At 36.2% G+C, this 18,633-nt stretch overlaps 2 protein-coding genes and 1 long non-coding RNA gene across 3 annotated transcripts; all 3 read right to left on the bottom strand.

Annotated features, from left to right (window-relative positions):
- Positions 1–229: 229 nt before the first annotated feature.
- LOC116016037 (GEM-like protein 4) lies at positions 230–865 on the bottom strand. The gene has a single exon (XM_031256203.1). The coding sequence runs from the start codon at positions 863–865 to the stop codon at positions 230–232; it is 636 nt and encodes a 211-aa protein (XP_031112063.1).
- Positions 866–4,651: 3,786 nt separating this feature from the next.
- On the bottom strand, positions 4,652–5,565 carry LOC116014739 (GEM-like protein 4). Its single transcript, XM_031254686.1, has one exon. The coding sequence runs from the start codon at positions 5,512–5,514 to the stop codon at positions 5,005–5,007; it is 510 nt and encodes a 169-aa protein (XP_031110546.1). The 5' UTR covers positions 5,515–5,565; the 3' UTR covers positions 4,652–5,004.
- A 9,730-nt stretch (positions 5,566–15,295) lies between these two features.
- On the bottom strand, positions 15,296–18,288 carry LOC116015501. Its single transcript, XR_004097629.1, has 3 exons — positions 18,257–18,288; positions 17,496–17,689; positions 15,296–16,677 (listed from the first exon to the last, which is right to left on the bottom strand). It is a non-coding gene; the product is annotated as an uncharacterized LOC116015501 (long non-coding RNA).
- Positions 18,289–18,633: the final 345 nt, after the last annotated feature.

Here is an 18,633-nt window from a genome sequence, read left to right as displayed (position 1 = left end):
AATAGCTTTTGTTCCACATTGAAAAAATAAGATTTGCATCACTATATATACAAAACCTTTATATTGAATTGGAGACTCTCGGGCGAAGGCATTAGGATAATATTCCTAACAGTTTCAAGAATTTCTTCAAAAATAATCAATTAGTCAATTTTATAGACAGCCTTTTGATTTCCGATCTACTACAACTTTGTCAGCATTTTACAAGTGTATATTATATAAAATAATATTTCTAAGGATACTGAGCTTGAGAAATTGCATCTTGGAGATATTTCAAGGTTGTTTGATGATGTAGGAACCACATGAACCAGAACTCAAAATGATCTTCTGTGACTACTTGTATGTACTTCTCTGATGGATTCTTCAAATTATCACTTTCATTTGCTCTCTTAATTTTGGCAATTGGGATTGATACCTTATAATGCATTCTCATGGACTTTCCAGTTGAAGAAGGGATTTTGATTGATCTATCACTAAGAAAGGCAAGTTTATGAGTAGAAACAAAGAGTAGGCCAGGCATTGGACCAGATGTTGTTGATAAATAACATTGAGATGCCTTCAACAGCTTTTCGCCATCTCTAACAGTACCGAAGTTCTTCTTGAACACCTTTTGAATGCCACCTGCTTGGAGAAGTTTAGCCCCTAGGATGAGCTTGCCCTTCAGAATGTCTGTTATCTTGGGTCTTAATCTCACCGCACCATTTCTTACTTTTGATGGTTTTGAAGAGGGATACAGATGGCGTTGGGTGGCAGCAGAATCAGGAAGTGCCCATTTTGTTGAGCTCTGATTCAATAAAACTGCCCAGTAGTTTATGGGAATCTGCAGGTTCTCTCCTGTAGTTCTTGATTTGATCTGGTTTTGTTTCATCTCTAACTTTGGTTCATTGTTTTGGGAAAGATAACAAGAAATTATCTTTGTTAATAAAGCCTAAAGGGTGAGTAGAAACAAATGAACTGCTTTCTGGTATATAGCTGATTCTTCTATAAGTAAAATGTTATGTATATATATAGGTTAAGTAGTCTGCAGTTGGTGGATCTTAAGCTTCAGTTGGATGAGTCAGATTTTGGTCATCATGAGCCAAAAAAGTTTAAAACCTAGAATAAGAGAAATATGGGTTTTTCATTTTTTTGTTTTTATTTCTATTTCAAAATCATATTGGCCACGGTATGAAGTAGTCACTACTGTAGTGGGATGATGATATGGTGACTCATGTTCTCTATGCTGATTGCATGCAAACATGTGTTAGTTTGTTGGGTGGCTTTGTGGCTTTCTGATCTCACATACTTTTGCTCTATCTTCAACAAAAGAAATCTTTGTTCCATGTAATGCTACTCACGTCTCAAGTTGCATCAAATGAAATCTTTGAATGCTTATCTGATCAGCAATATAATCTCTGCATCATCAAAACATTACTTTTATCAAGTTTGATGTGTAAAGGCAGAAATTTATGACCTCACATCAACCTGCCTGGCCCGTCTACAAAAAGTTTTGAGGCTGCCAGTTGGCTCGATCAGTCTTCTTTTTTTTTTTTTTGTTTTTTTTTCCGGGGGACCTATAACAAAAACAAGATATTACAATGATTTTTTATTTTTTATTATTATTATTATTATTATTATTATTATTAATTTTTATTACGATTTTCAAAAAACAAAATGCTTTACATTAAAAAAATATGGCGTGATGGAGGAATACTAGGTTGACCGGTCAAATCGCCCCTAAGGTAATCGGTCAAACTAGACAACCAAAATGCATGAGCTGCGTCCGCGTGGACAAGTCCAAAAAAATAATTGGACCAGAAAAAGTCCAAGAAGGATATCCAATACAAATTAACTTAGAAATCTAGCAAGAGTGGATTTATTATTCACAATGTAATAAGGATTGGGTCACTTCCCAATCCGAAAGTAACAAAAACTCCCAATATGAAGCAGTGTAGGAGTTTTATTCTTTTAACGCTCTCAACCCACATGCATAAGTAGACCCATACATGGGGAGGGGACAAGCAATATTCATTAATACAACAATATTTATTCTCTATATATTTCTCATATTCTCCTTATTTTAAAGGTAGTGTTGGCCTGCCGTTGACTGCCCAAAAGTCATAAAATAACCCTCTGCGCCACACATGGGGATTCGATACAAAAAGTTTACGTTTGTTTTTTCATCTGTAACCCAAACACAAGTCTAAAACCATAAAACATGGTCAGCACTTGTCGACATGCCCGATCTGGTCGGTTGACACACGACTTGCCCGAAACCCTTAGCTGATCATCAATAATCAAATTCCCATGCACTGTTTGGTCGCTCCATACGTCCAGCGGAAAGTGATAACGAAGAACACCCTCAGGAAGAAGTGTTGATGTCCACGGGACCGACCGCCCGAATCTCACTAGTTGACCCCGTGAGACCCTGCCTAGTGGTGGTAGAAGCAACAAAACACCTCCTAGAGGCCCTACAGCGTGACCTTGCACAGGAGAGAATGGTTCCCACCGCGATGGACCCCCATCGGTCACGGTCGACCACAAAGAACAAATGAGTAGGACAGGTTTCTGGAAATGACAAGGGGACCTAGCTAGTTCGTTGCTAATCAAGAAAAACGTCTGGCACGCTCAATCCTAAATCGATTGGGTGAGCTGAGTCAACCAGCCATATCTAATCACTAGAGCCATGACAACCAATCGGTCAGTACTCAACGGCGAAGCAATTGCTGTTGCAAAGCTTTGTAGATATGCTGTTATGGTTATTCATAACTTGCAAAATGGAATGAGTAGATCACATGATCATAAGGTCAAATCTAGGATTTTTAGTGACACTTCCAAGCTGTTGTTTAATGTACTTTTATTATGATACACCCAAAATGTTGGATGAATAACCTGGAAGTAAGAACAAGGATTTTGAACAACAATCAATGATCTTTATTAACCTTTGCATGGCTTTAAATACAATAAAATAACATATGAAAATGTTGATCCTATGCATATGCTAACGTTCATGCCTTATTCCGCAAAACTAGTTCATGGTTATAATATAGCCAACTAAGTCAACAAAAATTGAAATAAAAATAAAATAAATATAAAATAAATATATCAGCCACGATATTTTTCCATGTACATGCATGCCCTAATATTAATTCACATACTTTGGATTAGGTTTTGGAGTCCGTACGGACCGTCGTAGCTGTGGTGTATCAATACCACCCCTAAAACCGCAACCTTGTCCTCAAGATGCCCGTCCCTATTTTTAAGTATACTAAAAAAGATACCCGTCACTATTTTTATATTTACTTCTTTGTATGAGTTAATTTTATTTTTGGTTCTAGATTTATAGGTGACAGTCCACATTTAGTCCTTTTTTATTAAGACATTCTTATTTGGTCCTAGTATTACTGTGGCATAACCATTTTTAATCTTTCATCAACAAAATTATTGAAATGTCGTTAAATACAAAGACATTTCAATCTTTTTTATACTGATAAGTGCCAAAGATACCTAGCTAGTTAAGGGTCTAACTCAGGAGTGCAATTGTGCTTATTTGATATTCTTTTGTGAGTAACCTATGGTGTTTTATGCTCTAATGTGCTAACCAATTGTAAAGCTCTACTCTTGACATATTTTAGATGGTTTTATAGGTTTTTGAGGCTCAAGGAGAGAGCATATGTACTTGGCAAAGAAACAACCAAAGGTGGAGGAACAATGGAAGGTCCACGTTCACTTCCACGCGTGGAATGTGGCATGGAAAATATCTAGAAACTTCCACGCCACATGTCCACGCGTGGAGAAGATGAGATGAGGTTTAAGTAGGAAGTCCACGACGTGGAGTCGTGCGTGGAATAGCCATGGCGTAAAATGGAATACAAGTGCAATTAGAGGAAGCTATTTAAAGAGTGAAGTTAGATATTTTGAGAGGGGGGGGGGGATCTAGAATCTAGCAAGTTGGAATTAGACATTCTAGAGAGAAGTTAGAGTTCATTCTTATAGTGTAGAGAGATGAACATTTACTTTCATCATTCAATCTTGTTGAAGGAGATTTACTTTCAAGCTCTTTGATTTGGAATTCAATTGCTATTGCTTAGGTAATTCTCTAATTCTACTTTGATTTGCTTTGCATTTTGATTTCAATTGCTATTTCCAATTTGTGTGCAATTAGGTCAATTGTGTTTTACATTTACAATCATTATTAGGTAATCTCTTCATTAGGAATTGAATTGTGAAGTGACATGATGCTAAGTGTAGTTCTTCATTTCTAAATTGGAGATTGGATTGTGTGAATTGGAGGAATTATTCTTGTTCATTGTTAATGAATTGTGTGTTTTCCTTGACTTGGGAGTCTCATCACCTTATATTGTGCTTTTGTGTTAAATGTCACAGGAATGAGAAGATTGTTAGATAGGTTTAATGTTGATACTTTTTTATGTTGAAAAAATAGCAAAAATGACATTGTTATTTAGGGTTATTTTGTGGTACAAATATATGTGGGGTTCACTCCTTATTTGGGTCGGTTCAAAGTGTATTCAGGTTCTTTGTAGTGATAAGAAGATATTGATATATGGTACATTGTGCTCAAAACGGATAATAAGTGAATGAAAAATTAATTACCAAAATATACCATTGAAGTTAAAAATGAAGGTGGAAAGAGTTATAAATAGCGTTCGTTCCACATTGAAAAAAGAAGAATTGTACCACTAAATACAAGATCCTTATATTGAATTGTATATCACAGAGACTCTCCCGGGCAAAGGCATTAGGATAATATTCCTAACAGTTTCAAGAATTTTTTCAACAATCAATCAGTCAATTTTATAAACAGCATTTTGATTTCCGATTTACTACAACTTTGTCAGCATTTTACAAGTATATATTATATAAAATAATATTTCTAATAAGGATACTGAGCTTGAGAAATTGCATCTTGGAGATATTTCAAGGTTGTTTGATGATGTAGGAACCACATGAACCAGAACTCAAAATGATCTTCTGTGACTACTTGTATGTACTTCTCTGATGGATTCTTCAAATTATCACTTCATTTGCTCTCTTAATTTTCGCAATTGGGATTGATACCTTATAATGCATTCTCATGGACTTTCCAGTTGAAGAAGGGATTTTGATTGACCTATCACTAAGGAAGGCAAGTTTATGAGTAGAAACAAAGAGTAGGCCAGGCATTGGACCAGATGTTGTTGATAAATAACATTGAGATGCCTTCAACAGCTTTTCGCCGTCGTCTCTAACAGTCCTGAAGTTTTTCTTGAACACCTTTTGAATGCCACCTGCTTGGAGAAGTTTAGCCCCTAGGATGAGCTTTCCCTTCAGAATGTCTGTTATCTTGGGTCTTAATCTCACCGCACCATTTCTTACTTTTGATGGTTTTGAAGAGGGATACAGATGGTGTTGGGTGGCAGCAGAATCAGGAAGAAGTGCCCATTTTGTTGAGCTCTGATTCAATAAAACTGCCCAGTAGTTTATGGGAATCTGCAGGTTCTCTCCTGTAGTTCTTGATTTGATCTGGTTTTGCTTCATCTCTAACTTTGGTTCTTTGTTTTGGGAAGGATAACAAGAAATTATCTTTGCTAAAGCCTAGCTAAAGGGTGAGTAGAAACAAATGATCGAACTGCTTTATGGTATATAGCTGATTCGATCTTCTATAAGTAAAATGTATATATAGGTTAAGTAGTCTGCAGTTGGTGGATCTTAAGCTTCAGTTGGATGAGTCAGATTTTGGTCATCATGAGCCAAAAAAGTTTAAAATAAGCTAGAATAAGAGAAATATGGGTTTTTCATTTTTTTTATTTCTATTTCAAAATCATATTGGCCCCCGTATGAAGTAAGTAGTGACTAGTGTAGTGGGATGATGATATGGTGACTCATGTTCTCTATGCTGATTGCATGCAAACATGTGTTAGTGTGTTACTGCAACTTTGTTGGGTGGCTTAGTGGCTTTCTGACCTCACTTACTTTTGCTCTATCTTCAACAAAAGAAATCTTTGTTCCATGTAATGCTACTCACGTCTCAAGTTGCATCAAATGAAATCTTTCAATGCTTATCTGATCAGCAATATAATCTCTGCATCATCAAAACATTACTTTTATCATGTTTGATGTGTAAAGGCTGAAATTTATGACCTCACATCAACCTGCCTGGCCCGCCTAGCAGAAAAAGTTTTGAGGCTGCCAGTTGGCTCGATCAGTCGGTTTTCTTTCTTTTTTTTTTTTAAATATTTATTTATTTATTTTTACTTTTTACTACGATTTTCAAAAAACAAAATGCTTTACGTTAAAAAAACCGGCCTGATGGATAGTATAATAGGCTGACCGGTCGAACAGCCCCTAAGGTAATCGGTCAAACTAGTCAACCAAAATGCTTGAGCCGCGTGGACAAGTCCAGGAAAATAATTGGACAAGAAAAAGCCTAAGAAGGATATCCAATACCAAGTAATTAACTTAGAAATCTAACACGATTGGGTTTATTATTCGCAATGTAATAAGGATTGGGCTTCCCAATCATAAAGTAACAAAAACTCACAATATGAAGTAGTGTATGAGTTTAATTCTTTTAAGGCTCTCATCCCACTGGCATAAATAGACCCATACATGGGGATGGGACAAGCAATATTCATTAATACAAAAATATTTATTCTCTCTATATTTCTCATATTCTCGTTATTTTAGAGGTAGTTTTGGCCAACCTTTGACTGCCTAAAAGTCATAAATTAAAACAACCATCGGCGCCTTACGTGGGGATTCAATACAAAACGTTTACGTTTGTTCTCCTACTGTAACCCAAACACAAGTCTAAAACCCTAAAACATGGTCACCACTTGCCGACATGCCCAATCTGGTCGGTTGACACACAACCTTCCCAAAACCCTTAGTTGATCATCAATTCAATTCCCATGCACTATCTGGATTGGTTGCTCCATACGTCCAGCGGAAAGTGACAATGAAGAACACCCTCAGGAAGAAGTGTTAATGTCCATGAGACCAGTCACCCGAATCCCACTAGTTGACCCCGTGAGACCTTGCCTAGTGGTGGTAGAAGTAACAAAACACCTCCTAGAGGCCCTATAGCGCGACCTTGCACAGGAGAGAATGGTTCCCACCGCGATGGACCCCATCGGTCACGGTCGGCCACAAAGAACAAATGAGTAAGACCGGGCTCTAGGAATGACGAGGGGACCTAGTTCGTTTGCTAATAAACAAAAACGTCTGGCACGCTCAATCCTAAATCGACTGGGTCAACTGAGTCAACCGTCCATATCTAATCACCGGAGCCATGACAACCAATCGGTCAGTACTCAACGTCTAAGCAATTGTTGTTGCAAAGCTTTGTAGATATGCTCTTGTGGTTATTCATAACTTGCAAAATGAAATGACTAGAGTCTAGATCACATGATCAAAAAGTCAAATCTAGGATTTTTAGTGACACTTCCAAGTTGTTGTTTAATGTACTTTCATTATCATTATGATACACCCAAAATGTTGGACGAATAATTTGGAAGTAAGAACAAGGACTTTGAACAATAATCAATGATCTTTATTAACATTTGCATGGCTTTAAATACACGAATGAAATAACAGATAAAAATGTTGATCCTATGCATTTGCTTTAAATACACAGAATGAAATAACACTGGAGAAGAATCCACAAAGTAACGAGGCACGGAAGGAGGTGGACGACCATAGAGGACATAGAAAGGTGTCGTACCCGTGGATCTATGATAAGAAGAGTTGTACCAAAACTCCGCCCACGGAAAAAACGAATCCACTGGTGAGGATGCCGATGAGTAAAACAACGAAGATATTGCTCTAGACATCGGTTCACAACTTCCGTCTGGCCATCCGTTTGGGGATGATTGGCGGTAGACATCTTAAGAGACGTGCTAGAGGACTTGAATAATGCCTTCTAAAAGTTATTGGTGAATACTGGATCACAATAAAAAACAATAGATTTTGGAATTCCATGTAGCTTAACAACACCCTCCACGAACACCAATGCAACGGACCTGACAATATAAGGATGAGCAAGAGCAAAAAAAATGTGCATACTGACTCAATCGATCAACCACAACCAAAATAGAGGTCTTGCCATTGGACGGGGGCAAACCATCAATGAAATCCATAGTGACATCGTCCCAAACAAATTCTGGAATAGGTAAAGGTTGTAGTATTCTTGCGGGAGATAGGGATGATGCTTTAGCACGTTGACACACATCACACACTGCTACAAAGATGTCTACTGTCCGAAACATTGACGGCTAATTAAACACCCTAGAGAGGCGCTTGTATGTGCGGAGGAACCCAAAATGTCCCGTAGAGGGTGTGGCGTAGAACTCATGCAAAAGTTGGGATATTAGTGATGTAACACCCCAATTTTCCACTCTTATACTTTATTACAAATCAGTAATCAGACGCTGCGAAAGCTTACATTTACTCAACAGAAAACTGGGTGCTACCGCCACACCTAGAGTGAATTCTATCACCTCTTTGACAAACTCCACTCTAAGTGCTAAGGCTAAACTTACAACACCAACATACTACAACAACATCATAGTAGACCTCAACCTGCACTTCTCTTCTATTCTGAGCTCATCGGGTACAGAGGTACTCACTAAACTGCATCTGATAAAAACAATACACATTGAAGTGTAGTTAGCGCGACGGCTAAATAAGGATATCCACGGGTTATTCAAAACTAAATAAAGGTTTTGTAAAAAAATTGTTACGTAGAACCCTATCCTTACTCATCAGCCGAGGTTCTACCTGCAACAGTTACACATAGCAACGTGCACACATAATAGGCAACAATTTCAATATCAATCTTAAATCACTTTCCCTCTAGACGAGGTCATACAATAATCNCGTCCATATCTAATCACCGGAGCCATGACAACCAATCGGTCAGTACTCAACGTCTAAGCAATTGTTGTTGCAAAGCTTTGTAGATATGCTCTTGTGGTTATTCATAACTTGCAAAATGAAATGACTAGAGTCTAGATCACATGATCAAAAAGTCAAATCTAGGATTTTTAGTGACACTTCCAAGTTGTTGTTTAATGTACTTTCATTATCATTATGATACACCCAAAATGTTGGACGAATAATTTGGAAGTAAGAACAAGGACTTTGAACAATAATCAATGATCTTTATTAACATTTGCATGGCTTTAAATACACGAATGAAATAACAGATAAAAATGTTGATCCTATGCATTTGCTTTAAATACACAGAATGAAATAACACTGGAGAAGAATCCACAAAGTAACGAGGCACGGAAGGAGGTGGACGACCATAGAGGACATAGAAAGGTGTCGTACCCGTGGATCTATGATAAGAAGAGTTGTACCAAAACTCCGCCCACGGAAAAAACGAATCCACTGGTGAGGATGCCGATGAGTAAAACAACGAAGATATTGCTCTAGACATCGGTTCACAACTTCCGTCTGGCCATCCGTTTGGGGATGATTGGCGGTAGACATCTTAAGAGACGTGCTAGAGGACTTGAATAATGCCTTCTAAAAGTTATTGGTGAATACTGGATCACAATAAAAAACAATAGATTTTGGAATTCCATGTAGCTTAACAACACCCTCCACGAACACCAATGCAACGGACCTGACAATATAAGGATGAGCAAGAGCAAAAAAAATGTGCATACTGACTCAATCGATCAACCACAACCAAAATAGAGGTCTTGCCATTGGACGGGGGCAAACCATCAATGAAATCCATAGTGACATCGTCCCAAACAAATTCTGGAATAGGTAAAGGTTGTAGTATTCTTGCGGGAGATAGGGATGATGCTTTAGCACGTTGACACACATCACACACTGCTACAAAGATGTCTACTGTCCGAAACATTGACGGCTAATTAAACACCCTAGAGAGGCGCTTGTATGTGCGGAGGAACCCAAAATGTCCCGTAGAGGGTGTGGCGTAGAACTCATGCAAAAGTTGGGATATTAGTGATGTAACACCCCAATTTTCCACTCTTATACTTTATTACAAATCAGTAATCAGACGCTGCGAAAGCTTACATTTACTCAACAGAAAACTGGGTGCTACCGCCACACCTAGAGTGAATTCTATCACCTCTTTGACAAACTCCACTCTAAGTGCTAAGGCTAAACTTACAACACCAACATACTACAACAACATCATAGTAGACCTCAACCTGCACTTCTCTTCTATTCTGAGCTCATCGGGTACAGAGGTACTCACTAAACTGCATCTGATAAAAACAATACACATTGAAGTGTAGTTAGCGCGACGGCTAAATAAGGATATCCACGGGTTATTCAAAACTAAATAAAGGTTTTGTAAAAAAATTGTTACGTAGAACCCTATCCTTACTCATCAGCCGAGGTTCTACCTGCAACAGTTACACATAGCAACGTGCACACATAATAGGCAACAATTTCAATATCAATCTTAAATCACTTTCCCTCTAGACGAACAATTTCAATATCAATCTTAAATCACTTTCCCTCTAGACGAGGTCATACAATAATCATTTACTTACTCAAAGCATATATTGCTAAACATTTAAGCATATAAGCAAGTAATGGAAAAAATATTGCTAAACATTTAAGCATATAAGCAAGTAATGGAAAAACACAAATTAAACATTTAAGCATATAAGCAAGTAATGGAAAAACACAAATTTCACCTTTTTGTTCTCAATCACTTTCTTTAAAAAACATTTCCCTCCTAAGGAAATTCTCTTCACTTTTCACCTTTCAGAGAGATCACCCACAACCTTTGGGTATTTTCAATACTTTTCACATACCTCTTCTCCGTAGCTACAGTATTTTCAATACTTTTCACATACCTCTTCTCCGTAGCTACAGCGTAACTACATTCATATTCATACCTCTTCTCCGTAGCTACAGCGTAACTACATTCATATTTCAAAATCCACTCCGTAGCTACAGCGTAACTACATTCATATTTCAAAATCCACTTGGTAGCTACAGCGTAACTACATTCATATTTCAAAATCCACTTGGTCCTAGATAGAAAGTGAGTGTGAGGCCTCTGAGTATCCTTTCTCCACTTTTGACTGACCACTTGGATCGTTCAACTCGGGTTCAGTGGTCATCGTCCGGTCTAATACTGATCCCCTGGACTTATAGGAGCGTTGGAATGATTCCTAGCTAGCCTCACTAGGTTCATAAGAACGACCCCTACCCGAAAATAGAGTGACTATACTTAAGTGTGCACACCCCTGCAGGAGACCCTTTTCCTTCCGGGTGATATAGTACTCGGTGAATAGACTTCGCCCACAACAGTATGAACTGGTCATACAATAACGTAACCACCATACGGGTGAGGCATTTTAAGCTCATCTTTATCCCGTAGGTTACAAGACTAGGTCCTTCACCACTTTTACTAGAACAAAGGTTTGAAAACATTTTCCTTCCTTTTCCCTTTCATTGAGTCAAAATCACTTTTTAGACATTTTCCACAAAATCAAGTCCTCCTTTGAAATCAATCACCATTCTTAACTTAGTTCAAAAGTCTTGCCTCTCAAAACATTTTGCTCAAAACATTTCTCATCATCACACTACACATATGTATATATGCACTCAACATAACATTTTCCACATTTATGCATACTCACATAAAGTACACATACCATATATATATACATAATACAACCTTTATTTAATTATACGTATATACTCATATATGTACATATATATATATATATATATATATATATATATATATATATATATATATATATATANTATATATATATATATATATATATATATATATATATATATATATATATATATATATATAGTTTAAACACACACACATCACACGTGTATATATATACATAATACACACATAACTATATATACTACACGTACATACATATGTTTCATATACATAATACACACATATATATATTTACTATACTACAAACATATATCTAACACACACACGTACACAGTATATATATATATACATCATACTACACACAATATATATATATATATATATATATATAATCATACTACACACAATATATATATATATATATATATATATAGGCCCTTATTCACATGAGGACAATATTAATAGAGGACTATGAGGTTAAATCATATTCATCCAACATAAGAANATCATACTACACACAATATATATATATATATATATATATATATAGGCCCTTATTCACATGAGGACAATATTAATAGAGGACTATGAGGTTAAATCATATTCATCCAACATAAGAATAGAAACGGCTGAGATTGGGCTACATAATTTGGAAGATCATGGCTATAAATAAATATGGAGGGCAAATGAGAGATTTGGTATATATCAATTTTAATTTTGGTATGATTTATTTAACAAACATAGAATTTGAATTCAACTATAATTATGGTAGAGTCTCCATTCTTCCAAAGAAACGTGAGGTGTGAAGTGGTGGATGATGCGCCAACTGAGTGCAAAAAATAGAAGTTTATGCTTGAATGAAATAGAAACAGAAGACTGGTATTTCAGTATCTGGTAAACGTGTGTACCATTGTTTCATTAATTGTGTGACAACGTTTGATAAATTGTATGCCATATATGCTGTAGGTCGGGCTTTAAAAAAAATCCTATGTACATAATTATGTACACTTTGAACAAAATAGAAGTGGAATTTGTAATTACTAGAGTTATAATTAAAACAAAATGACACCGAATTTTTTTTAAAGATTTATGAATATAAAGATGAGTGGATAGTTGGAATTAGATAGCCATGTATGTGTATAACGTGTGCACCATCATATTGGGAAGAATAACTTCAAGCATAAGGAAATTCATATTTTAGAAAGGACAAATATGAAATTCGTATGTATGAGTTACAATTCAAAAATGCAAACAAATTTTTAACGGAATATATAATGGGATTATATTATTAATGTTATTTGATAAATTCAGTGCCAATTTATGAGATATTGTGTGCCAACCAGGGCGGGATTTTTTATTTGCGTGGCCCTATGCCGGTAAATAAGTGAGGTCCTATCAAAGTATAAATAAATTATGAATTAAAGAAAAGTGATACGCGTAAATATTACGGAGTAGAATTTTTTTTGAATAATATGTAGTAGAATTTAGATCAGTCATGAAAACCTAATTTTGAGCCAATATAATCACAAATACATATACTAACTATTGGGCCATGACTGGACTAGAGGCCCCCAAAATTTTGGGGCACTGTGCAGTTGCACATCTTGCACGCTCTAAAATCCGACCCTGGTGCCAACTTTAAATATATTGTGTGCCACATATCCTTACAACGGAGGGTAGAATTCCATATGTCATTTTGTTCGGACACTTAGAAAACACTTCAAGATGCTAAATAGGGGTAGAGAAAACTAACAATACTTTTGAATATATTACTCATTTTGTGTGCGCACTGAAACAGACGATTATGTCAATAAACGGGTGAATGTTTTAGAGAAAACTAAAAATAAAGTACAATTCAAGTGCACACATTAAATGGGACTTTGGCACATAAGAAAATCCAAAACAAATTTAATTTTTACCCAGCGTTGAAATACATTTACACATGAATAAAGAAGATCATTTCAATGATATTTCAAAGTTAACACAATTTTCGAACGAAGTTTAGATATTAAACATAAGGCAAAAACTTGGCACACAGGTCTTCTAACGCCTCTACAAAAAGTGAAGGTGGCACCCTAACTTTAAAAGTAAGAAACCTTCCCCGCTCCTCTGCATTTAAATCAGTATCTGGAGCATCCCAAAGAGGATCCCGTTGCATCCTTTCTAAGAAAGGAGATGAACCTTCAACAAAATCGTCATCATCATTACGCAGCTAAGACGAACACCCTATTGAAGATGCTCCCTTGGGTTTTTTTTGCTGCATGCCACCAACGAACAAAAAAATTAACCAACAGTGGCACACAGTATAACAAATAGTGGCACACAATAATACGAACAATGGCACACAATAAATCCAAGNATAGAGGACTATGAGGTTAAATCATATTCATCCAACATAAGAATAGAAACGGCTGAGATTGGGCTACATAATTTGGAAGATCATGGCTATAAATAAATATGGAGGGCAAATGAGAGATTTGGTATATATCAATTTTAATTTTGGTATGATTTATTTAACAAACATAGAATTTGAATTCAACTATAATTATGGTAGAGTCTCCATTCTTCCAAAGAAACGTGAGGTGTGAAGTGGTGGATGATGCGCCAACTGAGTGCAAAAAATAGAAGTTTATGCTTGAATGAAATAGAAACAGAAGACTGGTATTTCAGTATCTGGTAAACGTGTGTACCATTGTTTCATTAATTGTGTGACAACGTTTGATAAATTGTATGCCATATATGCTGTAGGTCGGGCTTTAAAAAAAATCCTATGTACATAATTATGTACACTTTGAACAAAATAGAAGTGGAATTTGTAATTACTAGAGTTATAATTAAAACAAAATGACACCGAATTTTTTTTAAAGATTTATGAATATAAAGATGAGTGGATAGTTGGAATTAGATAGCCATGTATGTGTATAACGTGTGCACCATCATATTGGGAAGAATAACTTCAAGCATAAGGAAATTCATATTTTAGAAAGGACAAATATGAAATTCGTATGTATGAGTTACAATTCAAAAATGCAAACAAATTTTTAACGGAATATATAATGGGATTATATTATTAATGTTATTTGATAAATTCAGTGCCAATTTATGAGATATTGTGTGCCAACCAGGGCGGGATTTTTTATTTGCGTGGCCCTATGCCGGTAAATAAGTGAGGTCCTATCAAAGTATAAATAAATTATGAATTAAAGAAAAGTGATACGCGTAAATATTACGGAGTAGAATTTTTTTTGAATAATATGTAGTAGAATTTAGATCAGTCATGAAAACCTAATTTTGAGCCAATATAATCACAAATACATATACTAACTATTGGGCCATGACTGGACTAGAGGCCCCCAAAATTTTGGGGCACTGTGCAGTTGCACATCTTGCACGCTCTAAAATCCGACCCTGGTGCCAACTTTAAATATATTGTGTGCCACATATCCTTACAACGGAGGGTAGAATTCCATATGTCATTTTGTTCGGACACTTAGAAAACACTTCAAGATGCTAAATAGGGGTAGAGAAAACTAACAATACTTTTGAATATATTACTCATTTTGTGTGCGCACTGAAACAGACGATTATGTCAATAAACGGGTGAATGTTTTAGAGAAAACTAAAAATAAAGTACAATTCAAGTGCACACATTAAATGGGACTTTGGCACATAAGAAAATCCAAAACAAATTTAATTTTTACCCAGCGTTGAAATACATTTACACATGAATAAAGAAGATCATTTCAATGATATTTCAAAGTTAACACAATTTTCGAACGAAGTTTAGATATTAAACATAAGGCAAAAACTTGGCACACAGGTCTTCTAACGCCTCTACAAAAAGTGAAGGTGGCACCCTAACTTTAAAAGTAAGAAACCTTCCCCGCTCCTCTGCATTTAAATCAGTATCTGGAGCATCCCAAAGAGGATCCCGTTGCATCCTTTCTAAGAAAGGAGATGAACCTTCAACAAAATCGTCATCATCATTACGCAGCTAAGACGAACACCCTATTGAAGATGCTCCCTTGGGTTTTTTTTGCTGCATGCCACCAACGAACAAAAAAATTAACCAACAGTGGCACACAGTATAACAAATAGTGGCACACAATAATACGAACAATGGCACACAATAAATCCAAGAGTGTACACAAAGCTAATTATACGGGCACACAAACAGACTTGGTGAAATTCTGGTTGTTTTTATAAAATAAAACACAAGTGCACACACCAAAAAATAGATGGGCACACATGTAATGGGACTTGGGCACACATTAAGTTGTTCGGGCACACACGTGAATGAAGAAGGCACACACACATAGCGAAAGAGTGCACACACGAAACCAGGAAAAAAAAACTACTAGAATAACTATAAACTCATTGCAAAATAGTGAACGAAAAATAAAGTAATAGTTACCAAAAAGAGAGGCATGCAACATTTCAAAACCGTGCACACGTAGTACTCTAAATGTGCACACAACACAAACGGGGACACAAACTCGAACCGGGCAAACAAGGCATCAAGTTAATTTCATTCACAGGCACACAACATTCAAAAACTTGGCAGAAGAAGCACCATAGCTGTGCACACAACATGATAACCGTATATATAAAATCCTGTCAAACAGTTAAAGATCATTCTAAGTGCTTCCATTTTTATATGGTTCACCATTTCACATAAATAAAGTAGAAATCATTCATTCTAGAGTATCTGTATCAAACTCATCTTTTAAAAGTAGAAATCTTATTTTTCCATTACCATTCTGTAGAAATAAGTGCTCATACTGTAAGCTTATCAAATATAGCATACTAAGAATAAACTCTAGTGTTGAATAATTTTTATGGATAAAAAGTAAAAAGCTACAGTTTTAAATGAAAAAAAAATCACATTCATTGCAAAATAAAAGATATAGAACTTATGCGCAATAATCAGAGATGCCTGAACTTCCAGTTTGAACCGCAAGGTCTCCTCTGGTTGTGCCTGGTTCAGCATTAAGAGGATTTGTAGCTCCTATTAACTTTCGGGCTGATATGACAACACTGATGCCCTCCCAAGCCTGGCAAAACATAAAGAACCATGCTTTAAGCTTGAGGATTGCTTAGATACTTGGTAAATTCACCCCACACAACACACCCAAAAAAAAGGCATTCTAATGGTTGTTATTTATTCACCTTGTCTTATTTTAGCTGTCAGAAATAACAAATTCTATTATTTTACATTCGAGGCACACAACTGACATCTCATAGGCACACACTATATTATATATAGGCACCCAATTATATGCATATGCTTGTTCTACCATTAAACGGTTACTAGTATACGACCCAAAATCAATTAACACATCCATGCATATGTTTTCACCAAACCTACTAGGGGACCTATTTCTTGATAAAAAAGAATGATATAATAGTAAATGATGTGATGAGTGCTAATGCTATAAAGGGAAAATCTATGAGTCAAGAAGTTTTGGCTGCTATTTCTGGTCCAAATGCTGTTAATAATTTCAAAAACAAGAAAAGGTTCAGTGCTAGCAATACAAACAGATTTGTTAAGTGTATGTATTGTTGGATGAATGGTCATACAATTGACAAGTGCTACAAAAAAAAGTATGGATACCCTCCAGGTTGAAACATACCTAATCAACAGATTGCCCGGCCTCCTATGTCATCGTTGGTAGGGATAATTCTTTTTAAAAACAAAAATCAGAAACGGCGAGACCAAAATCCTAAAACATTTAGAATGCCCCCAACCACACATGCAACACCATCCAGTGATTTCACAACATACATGCACCAACATTCAATGATTCAAACATAAAAACAATCAAAACAATAAAAAAAAAAAACCAACAGAAACGGCGATGGCGATACCGACCTAGTTCCGACGCTAACGACGAACCTCCAGCCCGTTTGCCCGGTTGCCACCCTCCTCGCTCGGCCATTGACGACCTAAGCACGCCGCCTTTTAGGATGAACTCAATGTCACCGAGTACTGCTCTCCAACCGCCAACGTCGACGAGAAGCAGACTGCAAGGAAAGAAGGAAGAGAGACCATCGCTGAGACCGGGGCTGCGAGGAAGAAGAAGAATCGTAAAAAATTGGAAAAGGAATAAGAATCTTCGGTGTCGTATTACCCAAAACAAAACCGTAAAACAAGCCAACCTTAATTAAAACACATTATACAATAGACAAAAATACCCCCATCCCCTTAATCAAACTCAAAACACGCCTTTTTTAAACAAATATAATCTAAAATTCTAATTAATCTACACCATTAATTTTTAAAAATCAATGCACAAGATTTGCCCTCATATTCCTCCATAATGTATGTGTCCTCACCCGAATAGACTTCTATATATATATATATATATATATATATATATATATATGCACATATCACGACACACACACCCACCACATATACACACGGCATATACATATATATTTATACCTAAATACATAATTTCCCCACTTCATAGCATATGTACACCACATAACATATAGGTTTCATGCACACCAATCAACAACAATTCTTAACCTAGCTATCAATTATCTAGTTTCAAATAACCTCAACCAAATAAGGGGATTCCTTACCTCAAGAAGGTTTACTAACACCGTAGGAACAACTCTTCTTACCTCAAGAAGGTTTACTAACACCGTAGGAACAACTCTTGGATCTTTTAGAAGGTTTACTAACACCGTAGGAACAACTCTTGGATCTTTTCCCCAAATTCACCACACCGTAGGAACAACTCTTGGATCTTTTCCCCAAATTCACCGTAAATCCTATGATCAAAATCAACACCATAACACAATATTTTAAGAAACTAAGCTTAGAGTCAAGCTCTAGGAAGGAATGCAAAGCTTTCTACCGAATAAAATTGAAATCTTACCGAATAATCTTGAGAGTTGTGAAGAAATTTGGCTATGGAAGCAAGGTTTTAATGGTGGAGGAGGATGAAGAATCACACACTCTCTCACCCTTTCTCTCTTTTCGGCAATTTGAAGTGAAA

Source organism: Ipomoea triloba, chromosome 4, assembly GCF_003576645.1.
Source record: "Ipomoea triloba cultivar NCNSP0323 chromosome 4, ASM357664v1".
NCBI classification, from domain to species: domain Eukaryota; kingdom Viridiplantae; phylum Streptophyta; class Magnoliopsida; order Solanales; family Convolvulaceae; genus Ipomoea; species Ipomoea triloba.
The sequence above is the reverse complement of the archived record's forward strand: the minus strand, read 5'-3'. Positions and strand labels throughout refer to the sequence as shown.